The sequence below is a fragment of the Neovison vison genome, chromosome 6 (assembly GCF_020171115.1).
Source record: "Neovison vison isolate M4711 chromosome 6, ASM_NN_V1, whole genome shotgun sequence".
Taxonomy (NCBI): Eukaryota; Metazoa; Chordata; class Mammalia; order Carnivora; family Mustelidae; genus Neogale; species Neogale vison.
The window spans coordinates 139,685,312-139,712,571 of record NC_058096.1 but is presented as its reverse complement, the minus strand read 5'-3'; the positions used below and the strand labels follow the sequence as shown (position 1 = coordinate 139,712,571).

Genomic DNA, 27,260 nt, shown 5'->3' with positions numbered 1-27,260 from the left:
GTTGTCCCAGCATGCCTAAATGAAATAAGCACACTTGGTGACTCTAATCATTCACTCACCCGTTCAGCAGTCACCACGTACTGAGCCCAGATTTTATAAGCCGCAGGGGCTGTGCCAGGAGCTGTAGACACAAAGATTAGTAGCATGTTGGCTCTGTTCTCAGAGGAGATCCCCATAGTCACGGTAAAGAAGACCCAAACCCCAGCACCAGCTCTAATTTGCATGTGGGCAACTGACTAGCATCTCTGTTCAGTTTTCCTCCTCTGCAAGATGGCCATGTCAAGCCTTAAGTCTCACAGAGAAGGTAAAGGGAGCTGTTTATGTGCATGTCCAGCACACAGCTGACACTCACTATAGGGCAGGAACTCTCGGTGCAGCTCGTGTTGTGGCAGAGAGGACCTGGATAAGTATGATGGCCCGATGAGGAAAGGCCCTGGGAACTGGGAACAGGAAACGTCCCTTCAGTGGGAAAAGATTCACAAAGTGTTTGTGATTAAATGGACCTTGAGAGGTGTTTCCCCCTCAAAGAGGCCATTTCAAGCAAAGACAATATTGCCGAGACCTGATTCTGCTCAGCACATTGTGGAGTTGAGAGAATTCGGCCATGGCTGGAGCAGGGAGCTGGATTCATAGTGAGGGGTCAGCATGGGACTCAGCACAGGCAGGGGTCCAGTAAGCCTGTAAACTTCAGGGAGATGAGAAACAGGAGAAGCAGCATTTGGACTAAGGGGTGTGGCGACCAGCTCCAAGATGGTGCCCAGTGATTCTCCTTTCCTGATCTGTGTCCTGTGTCTCCTCTCTCATGAGCAAGGCTGATCTGGGTAACCCAACAGGATAACAGGGAAATGATAAAGTGTGACTCCTGAGGGTGGGTCATTATAGACACTGGCGTCCACCTTGCCTTCCCTTGGATCACTTGCTCCAGGGGAGAGTTCAAGCAGCTGACGGAGGTTGTCCCTCTCTGGGCAGAGCTTCGGTACGAGGCCACCTCAGAGGTCACCAGCCTGCTCTCTGACTGGTTGGTCTGGGGGCAGGTGCCAACTCCCAGCCCAATGTGCGATGGCCAGGGGATGGGGACATAGGTTCAGAGCAGAGCCACTTGTGAGGAAGGGCTGGTCCAGGTGGGCTTTCCTCATCAGGGCTGCAGGCAGGCTCACCCCTCAGGAGGGGGCGGTGGGCGCTGGGACTGACCATCTGTGAGCAAGGCGTGGTTTTGCCTTCTCTAGGAACAGGCCTTTCTCAGTCGAGTGTGAACACAGCTGATTGTGCCTCTCACTTCCTCTGTGAGGAAAACCATAAGCAGGCACAGCTGCACCTACATGAGAAACCACACCGACCAACCAACTTCCCCCAAGTCTCATTGGACCAAAAATACATTGGATTTCCTGCCTCTTACATTATGGCCAAGATTGCCATTTGTTTCCTGAATTTCAGGATTATAGTTGACAAAAGCATATCACAACCATTAGTCATAGGTGCTTTTTTTTTTTGTCCCGAAAATGATTTCTTTTACTCATTTTCCCGTCTTCCATTTTGTTCTGCCCTCTGGCAGCTACTACTTTTTATTGTAAAAGCAATTGTTTTACCACCATTATTTACCTCCCCCCTCACTTCTACTTCATAAGCAGTTGGTTCTAAACTGCCAAGACAAAGTAACTCAGGGAAAGTTCTAGGTGTTCTGTTCAGAAGGGCAAAAGGTGCATCCAGCAGGTGTTTCCAAAGTTCTTCCTGGGTGGAGGGGTTCCACCGAGTGTGTCTTTAGGATTGCTCTTTCCATCTCTCACTTTCTCAGGCTGACTTGAAATCCTCTTGGCATGAAGCAACAAGATGCATTTTTAAGCTGGCTTCTATTTCCCTGGGGTTTGCGGCCAAGACCTAAGTGGGCGGCAGCCAGCCACATCTGGCGCCACAGCGCACCCCTCCTGGCAGGTCCTGCGTGGGGGAGGGCAGGCAAGCTCCGTGGACTGGTGGGAGAGGTCCTGTTCCCCTTGCGGCGGGACTTCCCAGGGCTTCTTCAGGAATACTCAGTTCTTCCTGCTTATTCCCTAAAGATGTGACTCATTCCAAACCTTTGCGAGAGAGCAGTGAATCAGCAGGGGTTTTGCTTGTTTGGCTCATTCCCACGTGCACTATTCAGTACACATTCTATGAATGAGAAGATTGCGATGTGACAGGGTTTAAATAAATTGTCCAAGGCCCAGGCAGTGAAAAGTAAACAGTGAGGCGGAGGAAATGAGCCTGGACCATTTCAAGTGCAGGGTCTGTGCTCTTTAGTAGCCTGCCTGGAAGCCAGAAAAGGGGTCTGGAAGGCCACACTGCATGATGGGGATGGAGTCCCATTTCTTACTTTGCAGAATTATATATATGCACATACTGCTTTAAGACACCTAATTAAAAGAGGAAACCAGCCACGACACAGAAGAGGTAAGTCACAGCAGGATAATTATCCATCTTCCTTAAAACTTAGCCATTTCCCCACCTAAAAATCATCTGAAACAGTTACTAGGCATTGACTCAAAATGACTTTGAAATGTTGGATACAAATAATACAGAAATTAGTGGCCTAGTCATGATTCCAGGGTCCTGACATGGAGCCTCGCGTCACGCTCCCCACTTAACTGGGAATCTGCTGCTCCCTCTCCCTCTATTCCTTCCCCTGCCCAGACCTATTGTTCTCTGTCTCTTTCTCTCTCTCAAATAAATAAATAAAATCTTAAAAAAAAAAAAAATCAAGTCGAAAAGAAAAAAAAAAAAGAAATTAGTGACCTAAAATTATCTTCCCTCACTGATTATAATGGTTTTGCTTCTGGAATTCATACTTGGCAGGACCTTACTCTGTACCTGGTGGGCTCTCCAAAAACACCTGCTGTGTGATTGAATGAATGAATGACGACCGTGGGCCAACCTCCATGGCAGTTCTTGAAACTCTTCTTCAAGAGGTGGGATGCCACCATCAAAGGGCAGGCCCTCCGGGGACTGCAAATGGACTCACACCCATGTCACTCCGTCCTGCACAGTTGGGCAATTGGCAGGCTCTCACCCAAAGTTAGCATGATTTATTAAGGTCTCTGGAATCCTGGATGAGACACGTTGTGCAGAAAGAATCCTCTTACTCATACTTTCCCACTGCTGCTCCTCTCTTCAGCACTTCCTTCCAGCCTCCTCCCTCTCACTCGCTCGTTCTGTCTCTCTGGGGCACTGTGCTCTTTCTTTCCAGTTATTATAAGTCCTGCCTGACACATTCCATTTACTGACAGAAAGACAGATGGAAGGAAAACTTCCCTTCTATTTTTAAGAGCTGCTTCAAGATGCACCTTTCCGATGTTGCCGAAAGATCTGGCATTACTGTTTCCTCTGGACAGAATTCTGTTCATCCAGAATGGAAACGGGCCCACGCAGCCATTTCTAATACAGCTTTTGCTTTGGGAGTTTGTTTCTCACCTTTGCCAGTGTTTGAGATACGTGAGATACTTGTGTGTCCTGGGTGTCACTTGATCAACAAGAAGAACGGGAAAAACACACACAAAACCCACTGCTTTGTGGGTACGCAAAATATCAACTGACATTTATTGTTGTTTTAGCTCTAAAAACCAACTGTGAAATGAGAGATTGGCTGGAGGAAGATGTGACTTGGAAACAATAAATGTGAACAGAGACTGCCAGAAAAGACTCGATAATTCACGTGGAAGAGGAAAAGCCACTGGGGGAATCAGCCTCTTCTACTTTGTCCCACTGCTGCCACGATGGTAGTCTGGGGCAGAGAGGCGGTCCCAGGGTTCCTGAACAGCAGCCTGGGAAAGGGCAGGGCCACCCGCCCCGCACGGCCCTAGTCCCTCTCATACAGCCGCCCGTACAGAGCTGCTGTCACCAGGCCAGAGGACAGTCCCCTCTTCCTCAGGAAAGAGTAGTCACTCTCCCAGCCAAACTGATCAGGGGTTTCCAGGGTCATCCCTGAGGTAAGAAGCAGAGGAAATATATAGGAAGTACTGAAGTTCCCCCACAGGTGAAACGCAAACCTCCCCGTGGCCTCTGTGATCTCCTGCCCACAAGTGTCAAAGCCAAGACCCCCACACTTGACCAGGGCGCAAGCTTGAACGTAGTAAGTGCCATGCACAGTGTGCAGACCATCGAAGACCCCCAGGGCATACAACTCTTTGGACAAAGTGGGCCTCTGGTAAAGTAAATGACAGCAGAGGCCATTTGCACAGACACGGAGGTAGCCTTCCTTTCCCCACACAGGTACCAGGGTGAAATTGTCATACATCATCTCCGAGTGAAATGTGGGAGGAGCGTTCATGTTCCATTTGGTAGCTCTGTCACAGTGGACTTCCTGAGCATCCTTTTCACAGTATGGGTCACCTGCCAAGAGTTCTAAAAACTTACTGTGGGACGGGTCCATTTTACCCGTGGTATTCTGCATACCAATGAGACCCAGCGGATTTTTGGCTACTTGTGCTATTATAAGATGACCTCTGGAGTCTTCCATGTCATGATGCCAAAAGGATTTCCGAGGGCTGTGTATACCACTTCCAGTCATCCCCAAAGTTGGGTGGTGGATGTTAGCAGCTAGAAAGTTGATGCCGAACGCAATGGCAAAAGCTCTCTGAATCTGAATGGCTGCCAAGAGCGGGAGCTGGTTCATCCAGGCAGCTGGGTACACGACGTGCTTCACCTCAGGGTCTTGGAGGAGCCTAATGGCAGGCTCAAAGAACAATATATCAAAGCAGGTGAAAATGCCAAATTTGCCAGCAAAGGGGGTATCAAAGATGATGAGATCCACTTCAAGAGGGGCATCGAAAGCTGCCTCAAAGTAGAGGTTGTGTTTGCGGTAGCGGTCAACAAGGGTTCCATTATTGCTGAACACGACATTCGTGTTAAACTGGTATCTTCCATCATTTGGGCACCCAGGGTCATTGCGATGACAAGGCTGCTTTGTCCCGAGATTGGCCACCAGGAACATATTTCCTTTGATGGCCATACAACTCAGGCGCTGGAGGACCTAAAGAAAAAGAAGGTATACATGTTTTAAATTTATTTTTTAAATCCTGCCTTTTGTCTTATAATTTTAATTAGAAATAATTTTAAAATAAAAAGTAGCTATAATTTATCTATAATATGTAAAGAGCTATCATAAATCAGTAAAAAAAATACAGAATATGTACAGGGGATATAAAGAGTTGATTCATAGAAAAACAAATACAAACATCTGAGAAGATACCCAACCAGATTAGCAATGACAAAATGCAAATTCAGATAATGAGAGATCATTTTGAACCTACATAAGATTGGCAAAAATTCCAAAGATGATTCTATCTTGCATTGACCAAAATGTAGGAACACAAGCACTCAAACTATTGCTAAGGAAGTAAAGTGAAAGAGCTTTTAAAAGGGAAACTTGGTACTCCTCAAAATAATTTAAAATGTGCACACCCTGTAGCTGAGAAATTCCAATTCTAGGAATCTCCCCTCATAGAAAAGCTTAGAAATATTTACAAAAATAAGTGTATAAGGACAATCATTGCAAAATAATAGCAAAGTTTCTTTTAAAAAGCATAGAGCATGCTAAAAAACAGGAAGTCAGTAGCTACGAAATGTGCAGAATATAGTTAGATGCACATTAAACTGTTGGTGGCAGTTTCTCTAGGAAGAGAAGTAGGCAATGGGTGGGGTGTGTGACTTTCTTTTCTTTTTTTACTTCTGATTGATTCGTTTGTTTTCTAAGTGTATATCCATGTATTTCTTGTGTAATTAATAAATAGAACAATCCAGAGATGAGTAAAGGCCCCATAGTACTAGACATCCTCTAACTAAATGAATATATAGCCCAGGGAGTGTGGGGAGCCTGGGTTTCCTTTTTAGGATCCAGTGTCTCCTTTCAGATTGATTTAATACATCTTGGCTTTTGACCCCGAGCTGGGTTCATCTCTGTGTGCCTTGTGCCTACTGAGGAGGAAGGCTGGGACCCTCACGTACCTCTGTGTCATTGAATCGGTGGGGCTCCAGGCATGGGTTCCACCTGACCAACCGGGGAGATGGCATGAAGTCCAAAAATGGGTAAACAGATGTTCTTGTAAAGTTGAATCCATGAATGCCATCTTCTGGAAACACTATAATCTGTACGTCCTGTAAAGTCAGAAACATCGAAGTAGGGCATGTCATTGGGTAACAGGAAGCCTCCCTGCTTTCATTTGTTCATTCTTTCGTTCACTTGTCTGACCCCCCATCAAGCTGCTGTTCCGTGCCGGGAACCAGGGGTATAAACAGGGTGCCTGGACGCTCCTCAGGGATCTTAGTCTCGGGGAAGCCGTCTCACTTGGCCTAGTTGTGAGGGAACCACGGCTGAAGGCTTTAGAAACCACCATTAAGCACACCTGGGGTCGTGTCAGGGAAGGAGGGAATGAGGGAGAGGGGAAGGGAAAGCGGGCATTTGCCAAGCAGATGGGAGGGGCGTGGAGTTCCTGGTGGTGGAGTGGAGGATGGGACACAGTACAGAGGCCTCAAATACTGGGCTTGGTCACAGAAGGGGTGTCTCCAGTCCCACGGTTTCCACTCATTGTGCATCTTTTTTTTAAAGACTTTATTATTTGACAAGGAGAGATCACAAGTAGGCAGAGAGGCAGGAAGGGGGGCGGGGGAGCAGGTTCTCGGACGAACAGAGAGCCTGATGCGGGGCTCGATCCCAGGACCCTGAGATCATGACCTGAGCCAAAGACAGAAGTTTAACCCACTGAGCCACCCAGGAGCCCCTCTCATCATGCATCTTAATCAGATGGGGAGCTTCTGGAAAAAAGCATGCTGGGCCCCACTCCTAAAAAGTCTGCTTCATTTGACTGGGTCTGACCACACGGTGTTTGTCAAAAGGTTCCCGGGTGTTTCTTTCTTTTCTTTTTTAAGACTTTATTTATTTTGGGGGTGGTAGGCAGAGACTGAGGCAGAGAAAGAATCCCAAGCGAACTCTGCACTGAGCAGGGAGCCCAAGGCAGGGCTCCATCTCACAACACTGAGATCATGACCTGAGCCAAAATCAAGAGTCTGATGCTTAACTGACTGGGCCACCCAGGCGCCCCTTCCCGGTGACTCTAATGTGCAGCCAAGTTTGGGACCTTCTGGTCTACTGGGCAAAAGTCAAGTGTGTTGATTTCGGCATAGAAATAAGGATTTTCTCTACTTGCAGTTCTCCACCTGGGAATGAGGAAGCTCCCTTCAGGATTCTAACCACCCCACAGGCTTTGTCCCACACCTGGAAACACCCTCAGCTCCATGACGTCTAGGCACCCTAGGGCACCTGTGGTGTCTGCAGTAACCTAATGAAATCCAAACAAGTGGGGTGTCCTCGGCTCTCAGCAGCAGGGCCTCCTTCTCCTGCTGCTCTCCATGTACAGCTTAAAATGTCAACGTGAAAGGTGGACGAGGAAGGCAGAGAAGGTATGAATAATCTCAAATAAGAGGCAATTTGAGTCACTTATTTCTGGAATGCACTACAAACTTTTTTCTGGTCAAGAAAGCTTCGAAAGTTTAACTGTAGGAAACTCAGAAAACAAAATACTAGTTAATATTAGTTTAGTTTTTCATTTTTTCTCGGTGTATAATTGAGATATTAAATATTTATTATAAATAATAAAAGACATGTTTTCCATCTTGACTTTTCCCACTACCTAGAACCTCAAGACTGCCCAGCTACCTTCAGAAATACCATTTGCCGTGGCTACATTCTCTTTAAGGGGCCACCCCAGCTCATCCATTCTCAGTGGACATCTGTCTGTATTGTTCCCAACTTCTGGGGACTGTCTGCATTCAGGGGGCTCAAAACACTTGCTGAGTGTTGTTCACAAGTCTTTGGATCTCTGATTATTTATTTAGAAGGAAGTCTTTTTTTTTTTTTTTTTTTTATTTGACAGAGAGAGATCACAAGCAGGCAGAGAGGCAGGCAGAGAGAGAGAGAGGAGAAAGCAGGCTCCCCGCTGAGCAGAGGCACCTGGAAGTCTTTTTTTTTTTTAAAGATTTTATTTATTCATTTGACAGACAGAGATCACAAGTAGGCGGCAAGGGAGGCAGAGAGAGGAGGAAGCAGGCTCCCTGCCGAGCAGAGAGCCCAGTGTGGGGCTCGATCCCAGGGTCCTGGGATCACGACCTGAGCCAAAGGCAGAGGCTTTAACCCACTGAGCCACCCAGGTACCCCTAGAATGAAGTCTTATAAGTGAAAATACTGGCTCTAGGATATGAAAAGTTTTCAGTTTTTTACACTGCCAAATAGCTTTCCAGAAAGATGAGGCCCATGTATGCTCCTTCCAGGAGACATTGGTCATCTGCTCACACCTTGTAAAGCAAAGTCATTACAAACTGGGAAATAAAGCAGGATGAAGAATGTTTGCCTTTCTAACACATGCCAGGGGACTGGTTAACAGGCTCAAGGATGACCTACCCAGTGAATGTATCACTGTTGGGCTTTGTTATTTCATAGAAGATCACCTCAGAGATGATCCTTGCCCTGCCCCGTAGGTCATTAGCCAGTTTTGTATTGATTCGCAAATTTATTTCAACATTCATTTGGTGAACACACTTCTGCTCCTCAGATGCTCTTCTGAACCAGCTTTGCCATCTTACAGATTGCTTTATTCATCAGTGAGTTAAATGACAGCTTTGACACAAGCCCATCCTGCATTTGTATTGGAGTCATGTTCTTAACGTCTTGAAAATTATACTTGGACACAAGTTTTCCTTTATTAAAAAGAAAACTCTGAGAACACTGAATGGTTCCCTTGGACAAGAGCACCTAAATTATAGATACATATTAGATTCATACTGAGGTTAAACTGCATTTCCTGAAGTACGTATTCTCCAGGAATAAGAAGAGGAACCAAACCTGAGCCAGGGCAGAACTTGGGGTCTAATGTGATTACTGCTCCCTCTAGAAAGCAGTCAGTACTCCTGATAAATGAGCACTTTTCTGACAGACCTCCATGAGATCAAGAACTCCTGAGGAATTAAGGTTGCCAATCCAGCTGACTGAGCAGCCCAGTAGCTTTAAGATGGACTCCTTTCCTTCTCCGCAAATACCTCTACCAAGACAGAGATACTTCCATTGGCTTTTTCAGGAACCCCTGCCTTGTGGCAAGTTTGATATAAAAGTTTGACACATGCTTGGTAGCCATGTGTCTTAGAAGTTGCTTTAACACGTATAACCACGCAAGGGAGCCGAGCGATGTGGAAGCACTAAAAATGATCAGCCACTTCACCCCTGCCTTTGGGCCACACACAGAGAAGGAAGGAAACCTTGCAGCCGGCCTGGGTTCAACAAGAACATGGTGTCTAGGTTTCCTTCAAGGGCAGGTTATCGGTAGGCAGGGGAATACTACAGCTGTGGTGTCTGGGGTTCAGAAGGGTGTTTGCAAACATCTTAGGACAGTCTTACGGGCAGGATGGAGAAGCAGGAGGCTGACGCTTCAGCCCATGCTGGCGAGCACCTCTGCATGGAATGCTCTGGAGTGGATCTCTGTCATCGGCAGGTCTGAGGGCACAGCCTGGGATTTTTTTACACTGACTTCAGCGTAGACCTCAGTGAGGTGTGTATCAAATGTGTGAATGACGTGAAGGTAACTGATAGGCAGGATGTCCGTAAAGATCCCCAAATAGCCCACCAGGCTGGAATGAGGACACTTCCCAGCATAAACGTGGTCAGGTGCTCAGGTTAGAGACATTAACTTCATAAGAACAGGGTGGCGATTGGCAGCACGTGTGTCTGTGTGTGGAAAAAAGGCTCAGGAGTGTGAGCGACAGCGAACGCCTTGAGTCCACAGTGAGACGTGTTTACCAACGATTTGTCTCACATGAGACTGCCCTCGTCAGACAGCACAGGGAGAAATTCCTACAGCTCTGGGCACACAGAGCATCTGGGAAGTCTTTGGTAGAAGGGATATACAGCCTGGGGGAGAGACACTGAGTTTGTGGGGTCGGGGTGGGTCATGACCGACGTCCTCAGATCTGTGGAAGATGGCTGCTAGGGTAAGGGCCTTGGTCTGCTCTGTTTAGCTCAGAAGGCAGAATGATGGGAAGGAGTTGCAGGGAAGCCTATTGTTCATTGAAAGGAAGACCTTGCCAGAAGTCCCCACTCTCAGGAGACAGGGAGTGCTGGGCTACAGAAGGTGCTCAGGGAGAAGCTGGATGTGGGGCTTTGAACTTTGAGGAGTGTCTCCCATCAGAAGAATCTGGACCAGGTCTTCAAGTTCCCTTCCAATCTTAGTTTTATATATGTGTATATATTTTTTAAAGATTTTATTTATGTATTTGAGAGAGAGAGAGATTGAGAGAGTGAGAGAGAGCAAAAACAGAGAGAAGAGAGAGAAGCAGGCTTTCCATGAACAGGGAGCCCAAAGCAGGCCTCCATCATGACCCAAACTGAAGGGAGACGCTCAACTGAGCCATCCAGGCACCTCTATATGTGTATATTTAAGAAAAAATTGCCTATAATTTTATACACACACACACACACACACACACACACACAAACATAATGGGTTAGAATTTTAAAATGCAGCACTAGAGAGTGGCTGTCCCGGGACCCCTGACCTCCCAGAACAAACACAGGGACCACCTGGGGCAGGGCCTGTGGGCCTCCCCCTTTCTGGCTTCTACAGTCTGGAGGAAGGAGGCTGTGCTCACATGGGCTCCACCTCCCACGAATAGGGCAGGGCCTCCTCACGCAGTTGGGCTCCCCACCACCCGGTCAGAGCCCAAACTCCCCTTCGGCGATGGGTTTCCCAACAGGGCATTTTCTTGCAGTCACATCTGGCACCCAGATTTCCCCCTGCACCCCACCCTTCCTGGCAGGAACAGTGCCTGTGGGCCAAGCAGGAAGCCGTCACAAAGGCTGGCACCGACTTCCCTTTGTCCATCTCCGTTCTGTCTGCACTGAGTTCTCAGCCTGTTCATGGTCTGGAACAGGGACCAGAAACGAGCCCCAAATAATCAGGAGGTGGCAAACAGCAGTCCTGCGGATGCTTACTATTTTCAGTGCCTCAGAGAGCGTGAGAGATTCCCATCCCTGCTAGTTTCCAGATTTTTCTGTGCATGGGATTCCACTGGGGAGCCTTAAAAAAAATCCCGGGGCCCAGCTCACACCCCCTCCGACTCTGTGAGCATGAGACCAGGCACCCACTGGACAAGCAGTCCCTCTGCACAGCCACACTGAGAGCCAGGGGTTAGTTCCAGGCTTCTCAGATATGAGGAGCAAAGCAGCACCGGGAGACCTTGGTACAATGTCGATCGATTCAGCAGATCTTGGGCGGGACCCAAATTCTGCACCTCTCACAGGCTCCTGAGGGCTGCGGTGGCTGGCTGGTGCATGGACAACTGAGACAGCTTTACCAGCTGGACTAGTTTTCCAGAGGGCCTGCGGGAACCACTGACCAAAGAGCGAGCTGCCCTGTTTTACCGGACAAGCTGATTGGGGTCCGCCCCGGAGCTTTCCTTGCCTTTTGGGCTGCGATCATCACTTGCTGCTCATAGATGTCGAGGTTCTGGTTCATCAGCTCCAAGGCCTCCTTGCGGCTCATGAGAGCCAGGGGGTCGGAGGTCAAGACGGATCGGTGCTCATACACGGCGGCCATGTAGTGTTCAGCCTCGTGGTGACTAGCCACGCGTGGCTCCTCAGCGTGGACTCCCAGGGCAACCACGTAGCAGCCGCAGAGGAAAAGAGCAAGCTGGCGGCCGGCCCCAGACATAACGCAGACTGTAAATCTGGAACGTAAGGAGGCATGGGAGAAACAGCTGAATAAAGAATCCTGCCAAGAATGTAACTTCTGCAGCTGTGATTTATTAGTCCCAGCAATTAAAGCTCCCGCCTGACACTGCAGCTCAAAGATTTTTTCATGTGCCTAATAAAAGAGTATGTGTTTCTCTCCAAACACGTAGCAGGCGACATTTAACATGGCTCACGTTGTGAGTCTGGTTTTAGAACGTTTCCAAAACAGAACCAGCACTGGCCACGATTTTCTAACCTGGGGTTCAGCAAGACACGAGCACGTCACCACTCACCTTCCTAGCTACACACTTAGGTTTTAGGCCAGAATGATGACTACATTTATTTTACAGAATTCGGGGGCCTATTAACCACATCCCACCACCTGTCCTCTCTACACACAAGCAGGTCAACCCTCTACGCCAGCTCTGACTGTTGTGATCCCAGTAATACAGCTCGGCTTTCCTGACCAGGAAGATCCCATGGATTAAAATTCTCCCTGCCTTCCTTTGGTTGGTACTGAACGTAAATGGTAAGTCCTTCTTAGCACAGGATTCTTTCTTTGGTGCAGAGAAACTGCTGACTTCTACTTAAATACCAGTACCTACTCTCCGTTATGGGCAGGTAAAAAGAAGTCTCCCAATCAAAGCATTTTTTCCCCACCTTCCTGAATTTTGACAAGTATCAGTGTACATCATCATCTTCTCAACCTCTGTCTCTGCGATTCCAGAACTCTTGCTCCAAAGTGTATCCATTTGGAAAAAAAAATCCTTTTGCAGCAGTAAAATGCCATATTCTAGAAAATAAACCAGAACTTTCTAGAAAATATTCTAGACTTTTCTAGAAAGTAAACTCAGCTTTGTGGGTGTTACCATAAGAGATTAGAAGTCAATTAGGTCACTGACGACGACACTTCTGTGTGCTCTTTTTCCCAAGAACAGGAGTTTTTATTTCTAATGGTCGGGCATTACACCGAATCGTCCAATTCCCCCTTGAAAAACAGCCTGGCCTCCCGCCTGAAGGCCCTCCCCCTACACACAGATTTACCAGGGGCCTTGCCAAGGCTAGGTCACTTGCTCTGTGGAGAGGTTCTGGGGCTGACCAAGTGCCCAGGAATCCAGATTAAACATCAAGATAACAGAGATGAATCAAGGAATCCTATCTCCGTTTTTTAAAAAGACAACGGACACCCTGTCCGACTCTGACTCATAACTCCCGTGTTTGCATTTTAAAACCAAACTCTCCAGGCCGCAAATTTCCTCTTATTTTTCTCTTAAACGGCCCAGAAACAAAAATAGCCCCAAGTATTTTCAACAACAGAACAAGGACGAGGGATGCTCAGGCAGGATCCTTGCAAAAGCAAACACTTCTCAGGCTGAGCAGGGTTCATCCCACCCCTCTCCTTTCTCCTGCTGTTACTCCTCGCCCCAGGGAGTAAGTACACCAAATACCAAACCCCGGGACTTGTTGCCATTCATCTGGGACACTGAACAATGTTTGAAGATTAGAACAAGGCGCCTTTGAATAAGCAGTCATGAGTTTCTGAGTAAGAAACAAAAGTATAATTGATAAGCTCTCTTATCTGAATTTTGCCTCTGAAGACCAGCAAGGAATAATTTTAACAGCCTCAAAATCTAGTTTCCATTCCCCCCTCTAGCTCCATAATGATGATAATGGGGAGTGGTCTAGGGGGGTACTTTCATCTTCAAAGACACATTCCCTATATTTCTCAAGTATTAGGCAATGGCCTCACGAAGAGGTGGGGAAACTGAGGCTGGGGGTGGGGAGAGTTGTATGAACCAGTGCCTGGTGGAGCCAGGTCAGAAGTTCCTGGGGGCCAGAGCATCCCCTGTTCTCAGCTAAGAGTGGTGTGTCACCAATTTACCTGGGGACAGAGGACATGTGTTTAAGTCTCAGGACTGCTACAGAGTAAAACCTGAAAACTGGGGCGCCGGCAAGATAGCATATTTCTTTCTGTTTCGAGAAAATAAAATTTAGATTATTTACAAAAGGTGCCTGGTAGGAGAGCTATACATGGCAACCATTTGTGTGTGAACAAAGGTGGGTCCGTAATAAGAGGTTAGGAAGAGTCTACCAGGTGTTCACACTTGAAAGAGACGAGCTTAAGGAGCTAGGAGAGAATGAGTATTATGATAAAAATAGCTACAACAGTTTGCCCTTCTTGAAGAGTGGGGAAACAGCAGACTGGCAAATGCTGGCTTTCCCTCTTTATTTGGCACTAACTAATGTCTCAGGAAAAACCAAACAAGGCCCAAAGCAGACACTTCGAAGGGCAAACCAGGTAGGAGAGGGGGCACAGTCATAATGGGGCAGGACATCATCCAGATGTGGTTACCAGGGGCTGGCTCACAACAGAAAGCACAGGTGGGCTGGGGTGGGTGTAGGGGCTGCCTGGGAAGAAGAAAGTTCTGGAAGTCCTCGCCTTCTTGCAAACCCATCAACAGATCTCTAGAGCTAGCCTGAACCTGGACCCTAAACAAAATGGTGAGTAGGGGTATATGCTAAGCCTGAAAAGGTAGTTTCATACTCTCTTCCATTGGAGGGCGTTTGACAGGTAGGCTCAAACTGCAGGAAAGCCTGATGCCAAGGCCCCTGTCTAGGTGACAGTGCATCTCCATACCTTGCTTCATCCACTCTGCTCACTGTAACCCTCTGAGAAGGGGGCGTGGGCCCAAGAGGTGCCCTGAATCCCCCTGCCAGGAAAACAGCCGAGCCGGGAGGGTGCTCACTTTAGACATCTGTGGGACACCCGACTGTGAGCCAGACGCAGGTGGCGGTGTTGGGCACAGCCCTGAGCAAGCTAGGCCCTTTCCCAGCCAGCACCCCTCTGGATGGAAGGGGAGACAGACAACAATCAAATCAATCCCTAGGATGTCAGACAGCAGCAAGTGCAAAGGAGAAATAAAGGCAGGGAAGGGGCCAGGGAGGGCTTGGCCTGGGTCGGGGCGATTTTAAACAGGAAGGTCACGGAAGGCCCCTATGAGGTGACCTTCCAGAGGTCAGAGAGAAGACCATGTGGATGCCTGGTCGGGGGTTGAGGAGGGGGGGGCTGTTCTAGGCAGAGAGAACAGCTGGGTCAGAAGGCTTAGGTGGGAATTCGCTGAGTAGCTTCAGGAAACAGCAAGGAGATGGGGCACCTGGATGGCTCAGTTGGTTAAGCACGTGCCTTCAGCTCAGGTCATGATCCCAGGACCCTGGAATCGAGCCCTACATCGGGCTTCTCTTTCTCCCTCTGCTGCTTCCCCTGCTTGTGTGCTCATGCTCGCTCTCTCTCTGTCAAATAAACAAATAAAATCCTAAACTAAACACACACAGCAAGGAGAGCAGTGGGCTTGGCCCAGGGGCAGAGGAAGGCAGCAAAAAATGAAGTCAGAGAGCGGCAATGCAAGCCTCGCTCCCTGGGCTCTCACAGCCCCCTGCAGCTGCCCTGTCCTCTCCCATTCTCCTCTTGCTGGAGCAGCTCATGAGAGCCAGTTCAAGCGCAAGTCAATCACGACACTCCTGTGCTCCAAGTCTTCCAGTGAGCCCCTGCTTCCCGTGACAGAAAAGCCACAGACTTCACAGCGTGCCAACAGGCATGAGCCGGGAGGCAGGAACTCACCGATGGGGTGGGCAGAGATTTGCTGGAGTGACATTTTTAACTGCCCAGAGAAGCCCCTGCTTCTCATTTCCCAGTGAAAAATATTCCTCCACCCCTAATCCTGGTCAGGAAGGTTCTTGGGATCGTGAGAAAAAGAAATCAATGTCTAAAGTATATGGCAATCTATTTGGTGGAAATTTGGTAACATGTCAATCACTAGTTATTTTTATACATGTGAACTTGTAGTTCCACCCTGCTAAGTGATTCATCTCGATAATTAGCTGTATTTCTTTCTTCGCCATACTATTACAATAGTATCTTCTGCAATAAAATGAAAGGACTATTATTAAGGTGCTCTTAATAAGATAATTTCAGAGGCAGGCATACACATTTAGAAATTTATATATAGAACTACTGATCATTTTAATAAAAGATCTTGTCATTCTTGACTTGTCAGGGAGAATAACAGTCCCAGGACTGGGAAAGGAGGCAGGAAAAGTCAGCAAAGGAAATGGCATATCCTGTAGAACAAAGCCGGAGGGACCTGCCAAGTCCTTAAGGAACCAGCACGGTCTATGCTTCCATGTGTATCTGAGAGAATGCCTCCAAAGACACTGTGAGTTTCCAAATGGTTTAAAAATTTATTCTCATGACGGTCATGATATCCTTGTCTAGATCCTTTTACATAAGGGGAAATAATGTCCAACCTCCACCTAATTTACAGACTCTGAATTTAAAGAAGTCCCAAGAGACCTTTTATTTCCTAGAAAGCCTCTCATTTCCTGATTCTTCCCTCCACTGCAGCTAGTCGTGAGCTCCTCTATGACTGGCCCCTGGAATAGGAAGCCCCATAGTGGTTTTAGCTTGGACAGTTTCATGCAAACCTATCCACCGACAAGACTTTTAATGTCTCCATCAGAAATGTCAACTGTAAACACTTGTGAGTGGCAGGTGACGATGATGTCAACAGTCAAAGTTGAACTCAAAACAGCAAATAAATTACCCAGTCCTGTGAACTGATCTGCTAAGTGGTGATTTCACTTTTTTAAAAATCCCACCTATTATCTTACAAAAAGAGAGTGGCATACAGAAATGTAACTCCGGACCAGACCTTTGATGAGGGCCTATTTGTGTCATGTTAACTAGTTTATCTTAGGATACCCAATGAGCACTCGAAGGATTGTTGACACTTGAACCTAACTATAAGTCATCTCTCTTATTCCTCAGATGGGAAAGTACCTTCATAATTTGAGTCAAATAAAAATTCTTCCTGAAATGCCCAAGTGTTTAATGCAAGAAGGCACTTTCTTTTTCATTTTCTTGGGTGAACAGAAGAGAGTTCCAGCGGAGACTGAGTATATAGGTTCACCACTGCCACCGTGTGGACAAACAGGACCATCAGCCTAGGTCGGATTGCTTGTCAGTAACAGAGCAAAGTGATTCCTAAGCAGTGAATGGACGGTGTTTTTCCTCCTTTCCTTTTAACACTTCATCTATCTCTTCTACAGTGGAAAAACAGAAAAAAAAAATCATTTTCCCAGATGTGGGCCTCATGAAAGTTGCTTTTTATTTGCCATGCTTCCAGGACCTAGGGCATCTTCTATATTCACAAGTTCTAAATTTGTTGCAATTTCTTCTCTCACAGTGAGAGAATCAATGTCTAAAGTATATGGCAATCTATCCTCCATAGGATGTGACTGGATGTGCAGAGTGATACAGCCCATCCACCTGGTGACAGGCAGCACAATGAAAAGGGAAATCTAGCTGAGTTAAGGGTTCTATAGGGACAACATTTTATATCGACGATTTTACATGTCACAGGCTAACATTTTCAAATCATTTTAACAGCCGTCATTTCAGTTTCTCATCTTGTTGCATAAAGCATGAAACCAAACGGTAAAATTCTAGTCTCCAGGTGAGGGAAAACTCTAGCACTAGTAGTAGTGAATAGGGTAGAAATCAGGCCCCCTGGCTCCCCCGGTCCAGCTCCCCCCAGCACATACTGAAGAACTGTGGCCATTTATCAGTCAAAGGCCACTGGCCTTCAAAGGCCACTGGCTAGACTCCAGGTTTTTTTTGTTTTTTTTTTTTTTTTGTTTTTTTAAAGATTTTATTTATTTATTTGAGAGAGAGACAGTGAGAGAGAGCATGAGCGAGGAGAAGGTCAGAGGGAGAAGACTCCCCGCGGAGCTGGGAGCCCGATGCGGGACTCGATCCCGGGACTCCGGGATCATGACCTGAGCCGAAGGCAGTCGTCCAACCAACTGAGCCACCCAGGCGTCCTAGACTCCAGTTTAACTGTGGCAGAAAGAGAGATTCACAGGGGCTCTCAAATGCTAGCATGCCTTCAGAGTCACCTGGAGGGCTTGCCCGCATAGATCCCCGTGCCTGGGAGTTTTGATTCAGCCAGCGTGGGACCAGGCCTGAGAATCTGCATTCCCTGACAAGTTCCTAGCTGACTGATGATGACGATGGTCAGGGGATGAGGTCACGCTTGGAATGTCGCTGGGCTAGAAGTTAAAGGCACAGAGATCCTATATTCTGACTCCTATCTTTCCCTCACTGTCCAAAACAGGAGTCTGAACCATCACATTTATTTCCCGGGTGCCTCCCCAATTGGGCAGACTTCTAAGTGTTTCCATGATATTCAGTGAAAATGGGCCGCAAAGTATTTAAATACTCAAACCAAAGTAAAAACAAAACAAAAAAAAACCCCAAAACACCTCCCAAAACAACTAGGTCCATGTCAGCTAAAGGATTCAACTCTTGTCTTTGGTCTTAACAGGAACATCATTGTAGAACCAGGTTGTGAATGGTTTTCCTTTGTTTAAATAAAGTTCCTGAATTTAAAAGAATAAAACAAGAACAACACAGATATTTTGTTATATAGAGACTCCATCTATACATTATACATCTATAAATTATACATTTATAGATAAGAAAAATCACCTATGTTTGGCCAAAATGTATTGGTTTCCTTCTCAAAAGCATATCTGAAATCCTTAGGGGTCGAAACTGAATCACTGAGGATGGAAGTCTTATACCGTGTTCCGGAGACTTTGACCAGGGAGCAAGGAAAGAGCCAGAGAAGGCTTCTTCCACCGCCAGTCAGTCTTCAGAGAGAAGAATGACGGGGCCACTTGCAGCCACTCTGCTCTTCTGGAATATTTATAGCTTCCAGCGAGCCTTCGCCTTCTTCATCCTCCAAGAATGATCATCAGTTTCTCTGAAATGAGCCTCAATGACTGTCAGCATGGAATTGTTTTTCAAAGCCCTTGGGAAGTTTCTCTTCCACTTCTTTGTGGGAAGTTAGAGTCACTGGGAGAACCACCTTCTAGACAATGAAGACCTGAAGGCTGGACATCTAGGAGAAACACAGACAGTGCATGGAAAACATGATGTCCCAAAACCACAGGTCAAATTTTCCAGGGAGGTGTGCTCAGAAATGTGGGCAACGTAAAGGCCCTTTGTGATTACTAAGTGTCTGGATACAACATCTCTAAGGCTGGAGCGGTGAGATATCACCACGAGTCCATCGCCCCTGTGCTCTCATATACCAGAGCTCCGGAGTGAAAAACCAGATCCCAGGACCAGCATGATGGTGCAGATGCCCTGGATCCTGTGAAGAACAAGGGGGTGAGTGCTACAGCCCAGGGACTCCGGTCCCCAGGGCAGAAGAAAAATCCTTCATAAAATAGCCTGGAAACACTGAAAGTGAATGATAGCAGGAAATGTGAAAACAACAACAAAAGCGAAAGCAAAACACAGCACTAGAAAAAACATGCCAAAGTCCACCGACTTTCTCCTGTGGAGAAGCCAGGAGGTATATGTTTGGGGGGAGGCACAGTCAAGATCACCAGCAGCAAAAGGTGGACAAATAGGTCAAAATGCTATGGGTTCTGAGTATCTAGAGAAGAGACTCTTGACACGGGCATGGTGAGAATGTGTGTGTGACCCACGGCATAGGCAGGTGGTCATGATATTCAGTTATAGGGCAGTGCACCAGCGAGAATGACAGTGACCTTCCAGCCTATCCCCTAACTTGGCTGTCTTCTCCACCCATGGTATGGTAGAGGTCTAGAGAAATGGTCAGCCTCTCCACCTTTCTCTCTCTTCCTGGAGGCACCAAAGGGGTTTATCTTCTTTGGTTAGATTGGTAATTACATGTGTGCCTCTGGCAAAGGTCCCAGCTCGGCCACAGCTGCATCCTGGTTACTAACACAAGTCCTGTGGGGCCTGATGCCCTCTTTGACTGGCCCTCCCATGTCCTCCAGCTTTATTTGACATGAGGGTCCAAGTCCTCCAAAGTCAGGGCTTTCTGAGGCTGGTGGAAGTGTGGAGTTAGATAAGAAGGTCTCAGAATCTTCCACGATAGACTGGGGCTACATTCTTTGGCACTAGGGGCAAAGCAGAGAACAGTCTAGCTCTTCTTTGGAAAGAGATTACTCCTAAACTCGAAGGGGATCAATATCCAGAGCCAGGATTTAACCCAAATTGATTTTGTTCAAAGCCTACATTCTTTTTATGCTCCTGCACTCATAACAAGGGGAGGAAGCATTTGACTGAATAAGTGATATTGGGATAACTGAATTACAAGCAATTTTTTCTAAAGATCTTATTTATTTACTTTAGGCTGGGAGAGGGAGAAGCAACTTCCCTCCTGAGCAAGGAGCCTGACATGGGACTCAATCGCAGGACTCTGGGATCATGACCTGAGCCAAACACAGATGCTGAACCGACTGAGCCACCCAGGTGCCCAAGCAATTTGGAATTAAGTTTAAATATCTTGGGCCATATACCAAAATAAACTCAAAATCAAGAGTTTGCTATTGAATGATAGGAAAACTAGCATAAATTAGAATTTGATATCAGATACTTGATTAAACCACTTTCTAAAATTTGAAGCAGGAAACATGATAGAAGAAACAGATTGACAGAAATTTACATGCAAAATATAAACATCAACACAACAGTTATAAACAGGCAATGAATAGGAACACATTTAAACGGGAAGAAAACAAATCATCAACAAATACTTTGAAAGATTTTAAACTTATGTACAAAATAAACATTAACTGGTACTATTCCAAGGTGTTAAATTTGAAAAAAGAATTAGGGTAAAACTAGTAAAGTGATAATGAATTCTTTACTGGGGGATAAAAGTTTGACAGTTCCTCTTATGAATCACTTCTCTGTAATCGTTCTCTGTAATTCCTCTTATGAATCACTTCTCTATAAAGTCTACTTCCGGGACTTTATCTTAGGAGTCATTTGAAAAACAAGTTAGTTGAAATGACAGTGTACCATGGAAGTAAAGAATACAGGCTTTAGAGGTTTCAACATATCCAAGTTAAAATCCTGGCTCTGATTTACTCATTTCATAACCTTGAGTAGATTATTTGTGATAAGCTTCTGTTTCTTCATCTCTAAGTTGAAAATGTAAATATATGATGTAAAGTACTTAGTGTTCAATAAATGGATGCCAGCTAAAAGCAAAGAATGACTCCCAACAGGTGAAAGTTGGAAACAATGCTCAATATGAATGAAGTTATGAAAATTGATGTATATATATCAGGTGGAACATTAAACAAGCATTGAAAAGACAGTAATGAAGACTCTGATAATGGACGATATCTAAGACATGCTAAATAAACACATAATGAAAACATTTCTATATTTACAATGCGAGTAGCTAATAAAATATGTACACAGGTGAACAAAGATTGGAAAAGAATGTGAATTAACAAAAACACAGAAGCTCACATAATGGGGATTTAAAATGCTTTCCTCAATGTTACCCTGTTTTTGCCAATAAATGAAAAACATAAGAAAAAAAAAAAAACAGCTGAGTCTTCTGGCGTCTAGTCTGGTGTACAAGGAGCCTAGCAGGAGCCATCCTATTGTTAATGAGCCAAAACCTGAACGATCCAAAAACCAACAAATCTACTTAATTATTGCAGAGAACTGAGGTCAAAATTAGAAAGACAGACAGGTGGACGCAGAGAATCCCCACTTACTGGATCAGCGATCTCCGTGGGAACAAGGACTAGCACATGAAAACTTAAACTGTAACTGATGGGCCCCTGGGTGGCTCAGTCTGTTAAGCATCTGCCTTTGGCTCAGGTCATGATCCCAGGGTAGGGGGATCCAGCCCCACATCGGGCTGCCTGCTCAGAAGGGAGCCTGCTTCTCCCTCTGCTCCTCCCCCTGCTTGTTCTCTCTCTCTCTGTGTCAAATAAATAAAATCTTTAAAAAAAAAAAAAGACAAAACCAAAAAAAATGTAACAGACAAACTTCGGAGGCTCAGGGGGGATCAATGAGAGAACTACACATGGCAGGAGGGCCAGGCTTTTGTGAGTTTTAGCTCCAGGAGCTCTGCTAGGTTCTTACAGTGAGCACTGGGAAGAAATCTCCTGTTTCTGGCAGGGAGAAGGGGAAAACAGCCAGGGCATTCTGTTCTTCGGGCGGCCTGCCCTCAAAAGAAATGGTTTCATCAGAGCTAACCGCTTAAGCCTGTATCAGAACCTGACTAACGTGGAGGAAGGGCAGATACCCACCTCTGGCCTCCTCTTGCCACCCTGCGACCTTGTAAAATTTACAGTCCGGAGGCACAGGCTCTCTACCAGACTGCTGCAGCTCTGGTAGCCAAGTCCACTAAGCTGCGAGCCGGAGAAAGAACTAAGAGGGTATCGCCAGTGCAGTCAGTTTTCCCCAGATCTCTGCCCAATGACTTCGTATAAACTGCTCTGGCCCCCAAGGGACAAGTAAGGCTGGCAAGAATGTTGTATTCCTGGGCGCCTGGATGGCTCGTTTGAGTAAGCATCTGCCTTCGGCTCAGGTCATGATCCCAGGGTCCTGGGATCGAGCCCCACATTGGGCTCCCTGCTCCATGAGGGTCTGCTTCTCTCCTACTGCCTGCCCCTCCCTCTGCATGTGCCACATCCTGCCCCCCCATCAAATAAATAAATCAAATCTTTTTTTTAAAAATTGCCTAACTTTAAAAAAATAAAAAATAAATAAAAATGTTCAAATCCTAATCCCCATAACCTGTGCATACGTTTGGTTACAGGGCAAAGGGTTATTAAAGTTGCTAAAGAGCTGACTGTAGGGCGCTTGGGTGACTCAGTTGTTTAAGTCACTGCCTTTGGCTCAGGTCATGCTTCCAGACTCCTGGGATCGAGTCTGGCATCAGGCTTCCAGCTCTGCGGGGAGTCTGCTTCTCCCTCTGACTTTCTCCCCTCTCATGCTCTCCCTCACTCTCTCTCTCTCAAATAAATAAATAAATAAAATCTAAAAAAAAAAAAAGAGCTGACTGTAAAATGGGGAGATTATCCTGCTTACGTGAGTAATGGAATGGAATCACCAGTGTCTTTATGAGTGAAAGAAGTATAAGAAGGAGAACCAGAGGGACGGTAGCATGGGAAGGTTTTGCTATTGTTCACCTTGAAAATGGAGCCAAGAATGTGGGAAGCCCCAAGAAGTGAGAAGTAACAAGGCACGGATTCTCTCTTAAAGCCTCCAGAAAGGAATACAATCCTGTCAATACTTTGATACTATCCCAAGGAGACCCATTTCTGACTTCTGAACTATAGAACTGTAAGATAATAAACTTAAGTTGTTTAAAGCCACTAAGTTTGTGGTAATCAGTTATAGCAGCATAGGACACTGATAACAGACGAGATAGTTTAAAAAGCACAACATTGAAGGACTTTCCTACCAACGTAAGAATAATCTATATATTTTAGAATAATCTAAAATATATAGAAATTAAGATAGTGTAGGATTGGTGCTGGAATATAAAAATAGCAGATTCCAGAGAGAAACCGCTGAGCAGGGAGCCCAATGCCGAACTCCATCCCAGGACACTGGGATCATGACCTGAGCCGAAGGCAGACACTTAACCAACTGAGCCACCCAGGCGTCCCTTCCAGGCACCTTTGTAATGTCTTTCTTAAGCTGGGGCTGAGGACATGTGTATGTATCAATCCCTGTTCCTATTCATGTGTCTGAAAGATGTCACAAATGTTAAATATAAACACATTTTAAAGTAAATAAAACAATAAATCACAGGTAAGTGCCAAAGAACTCAAAGGTTATGATACAGAAAGAAGTTTAAGAGCGTAAGCTCTTCATCAGGAAGCTGTCCCTCACCTGGGTTACACCCCAGCGGTTTAACGCGGAACCCTGGGAATCAGTCAGAGATTCTGCCCTAAAGGGGACTCTCTGTTTTGCTGACACAGCAAACAGATTTAAAAAAACACTAAACAATAAAGTACAAAGGCGCTGCAATGAAGGCTAATGGCCAAACAGAAGAAACATGAAAACAGAAATGTTTAACTGCGGGTACCATGTTTCCTAAGTGAGAGCTGCTGCCCCCCCACTCCACCCCATGGGCCACCCCAAGTGTGGAGTTCTAGCATATGGAGAAATACGAGAGTACGGTTTCAAGGCCATTTCAGATAAATCTCTCATGTTGTCATAGCATGATGTACAGTTGTCACCATTTCTGGTGCACTTTACACAAAGTAAACATGTTTATTAGTGATTTAATGATTGTTGATGCCAAACTACTTTAAATTTAAATTAAAAAAAACCAAAACCCCACAACCAAACACACAATGGATGAAGATAAAGCTAAAAGAGGGAATTCATGTTTCTTCAGTTTCTGCCCCAGGGTGCTTCTGGATCCAGTCTGGGTCTATCTCACCACTCAAATGTGGAGCAAAGGTGCTTGGCTGTCCAAGCCAAGGGCAGAACCCGAATTTTCTCTAGATCACAGGGCAAATGGGGAAAACACCCAGCGCCCGTCCCCTGCTAAGGGGCCTTCAGTCTGACCCTGACACCTCAATGAAAAAAATGTTTTCTGCTGGTCTTGCTTCAAGCCTATTTCTGAGCATTAGTAATTTGAAGTCCATAAAATTAACTAGAAGCAAAAAATAATCACTCTCACCTATTTGCCTCAAAGAACAATTTTATTAGATATTTTATTTTCTGCTGTTTATGTTAATGTATTGCTTACAGCACATTTCCTGCTGTTCAGTTTTCCATGTTGGTTTTAAAAACAGATTTTCTTTTAAAGATTTTATTTATTTATTTGACAGACAGAGATCACAAGGAGGCAGAGAGGCAGGCAGAGAGAGAGGAGGAAGCAGCTCTCTGCAGAGCAGAGAGCCCAATGCGGGGCTCGATCCCAGGACCCCGGGATCATGACCTGAGCCAAAGGCAGAGGCTTTAACCCACTGAGCCACCCAGGTGCCCCCCAAAACAGATTTGTTTAAAGTAGAACTCTACTTAGATTTCCCTTTTTTGTTATTGTCGCTTGCTTTTTGTTAGTATTTGAGATATTTGGTTTCATTTTTCTCTTTTTATTTCAGCCACTTTTCTTTTCAGCCATTCTATAATGTATCACACATAACCTTAATTCACTTCTTCATTTGATAACCAAACACTTGCCATCTTGATAAAATAGGTTTGTGAGATAATCTCTCACAGGTGCAGGTGGTGTTATGTGCTTTAATAATCACAAGGATGTTTAGTGTCCTTGTTGGTTTACTGAAATTAAAACATACTGCCATAATTTGGGGGCCTCAGGAGGCCTTCTACAACCTTTAGAAGCTGATGAGAAGAACAAGGCAAGAGAAATGCAGGTTAAATTAAATCTCCTTACAGCCGACAGCCCACTGGGAGACCCTTGAGACATGCACAGTAATGGCTCTCCTCAAGGAACTCATGGCTGCCTTAATGCCTTCATGTTTATATTTTATTAAAGACTAAAAACAACCTTATCTTAACAGCAGCTAGCCCCCAAGCAAGCCCCAAGGTCCTAAGAGCCTTGCTTCAAAATTCCTTAGGAACTTTATCTCTATCCCCGCTCCCTCCACAAACTTAGAAGAATATCATCAGTCACTCCTCACAATCCTGGGGCAGTTCTTTCTGCCCACAGGTCCTGTCCCACTGCTATAATAAAATTACTCTTTTGCACCAGAAACATCTCAAGAATTCTTAGCCATTCGCTCTCGAACCCAAAATTCTTCCAAATGTCATCATTTTGGCAGCCCACATGGGGCTCAAGTCTTTTCATCTGGACTCTGAGCCTCACTGCAAATTTGGGTAATTCCTCTTCTCTTCCATTTACTTTCATTTCAGGGGCGTTTCAAGGGGCCTGCTGGCTTTTAGTCCAACACTTTTCACATGAGCTGCTCAGGCTGCAATCCTCCAGCCCGTGGCTACTCTATGGGGAGGGAAAAGCCTGCCTTTTGGCTGGAAATTAGTACATTGGCCAGAATAACACCGAGAAACTTGATGCCCTCTCTTTATTCCTGTCCTTTTGTTTGTTTGTTTTTCTTTATTCCTGTCCTTAGGCTTGGGACTGCCCCCTAAGTCACTAGGACGCCTGCCAATCTTAAAGTCCCCTGTAAGGTTTCCTCCTCATCCGTCTAATATGATCCCCTTCACACCTCTGGTCTAGGCGCTCCAGGCCACAAGAATTCTACTTAGAGCTGGCAGAAACCAGTACCCAATTAAATTAAAACTGGGGGACCATTTCCTAGGTTAGTTGGTTGTAAGGACTATATGCACTGGAATGTTGCTTAGATCACGGTGGATTTCTATCTTTACTGTTTTTCTTCAACGTCCTTTATTGACTACTTAAGTTACTAAATGGAGTACTTTCCCCTTGTAAAACTTTTCTGGTGTCCTCTATGGGTTAGAAATGGCAGGTTCTTCACAGTATGGCAGGACACTGTATTTTGATCCATTCACCAGCATCCGTTTGTAGTCTAGAATGCAATGGGGAAGAGAGGGGACACAGGCAATCCCTCCTATGGGGCCTTTACTTTATAGCAGGGAGGGTGATCAATAGTGATTTTGTTGGAGGGATGCCTCCAGTCACCTGGATACCCAAAACTCCCAACATATCCTGCGTGGGACACCACCCAGGAGTAAGGAGCGATTTTTTTTTTTTTTTAAGATTTTTATTTATTTATTTGACAGAGAGAGATCACAAGCAGACTGAGAGGCAGGCAGAGAGGGAGATAGAGGGAAGCAGGCTCCCTGCTGAGCAGAGAGCCCAATGCGGGACTCGATCCCAGGACCCCAAGATCATGACCTGAGCCGAAGGCAGCGGCTTAACCCACTGAGCCACCCAGGCGCCCAGGAGCGATTTTTGATAATGAACCTTCTCTAGGCTTCTTCGGTTCCCAGGGACTTTCCCATGGCATGCCTTTTAACCCACTGAAGACAATATGAATTGTGAAATTTAAGAAAGAACTGATCTTCTTTTATAACAGTGCATGGCCTCAATATGATCTACCAGATCTCTTCTGCTAAGAAACAGGGACAATGAACTGAGGTACCCTATGTTCAGGCTTGAATGGCCCTAAATCACAACCCAATCTAAGGACCTCTTACAGAATGTGTCTGGCCACTAACCAGGCTGATAAGCTCCTTCCTGATTGTCTAAACAACCCAGGTTGCTAGAGGAAACACAGGCCATCTCTAATGAAGGGGATGCTGACCCCCTCTCCCTGTTCTCCCAACAGAATCCGGTCAGTTGTACACTTTGATGACTGGCTCCCCTGTTTAGAGAGCCTATTATCATTATATTAGCTTTTTCTTTAAAAAAAAAATTAGGTTCATTCCTTCTCTGACCTCCTTCCATGGACAAATAAACAAAAGCAAACAAAAAATTCCAATAAAACATCCGACAAATAAAATTCCATGTCTACCACCAATGAAAGTAATAAAAATTGTGGTTAATGCTTACAAAGTCTGCATGGAAGTGCCTTGGATAAATCACAGAAGAATCCTATAATCACAGTTGGATTGCAAGGAGTTGCTCCTAGCGCCTGTGAATCCTGGGGAGGAGGACTGTCATCACTTCTGCTCAATCATCTGACCAAGTGAACAGTGGAATCTTCTTGC

The 27,260-nt window shown here is 45.8% G+C and overlaps 1 protein-coding gene across 1 annotated transcript; it reads right to left on the bottom strand.

The window, feature by feature from the left end:
* Positions 1–3,536: 3,536 nt before the first annotated feature.
* On the bottom strand, positions 3,537–27,259 carry BTD (biotinidase). The gene is made up of 4 exons (XM_044252500.1): positions 27,103–27,259; positions 11,472–11,736; positions 5,974–6,123; positions 3,537–4,999 (listed from the first exon to the last, which is right to left on the bottom strand). Exons 1-4 carry the CDS (start codon positions 27,111–27,113, stop codon positions 3,827–3,829), a joined length of 1,599 nt encoding a protein of 532 aa, XP_044108435.1. The 5' UTR covers positions 27,114–27,259; the 3' UTR covers positions 3,537–3,826.
* Position 27,260: the final 1 nt, after the last annotated feature.

Excerpts from the sequence above, each read along its gene's own strand:
- BTD (XM_044252500.1), bottom strand. Across the intron at positions 6,124-11,471 it reads TGATGATCGCAGCCCAAAAG|GACGTACAGATTATAGTGTT; the intron begins GCAAGGAAAGCT and ends CTGACTTTACAG. Across the intron at positions 5,000-5,973 it reads ACCGATTCAATGACACAGAG|GTCCTCCAGCGCCTGAGTTG; the intron begins GTACGTGAGGGT and ends CTTTTTCTTTAG.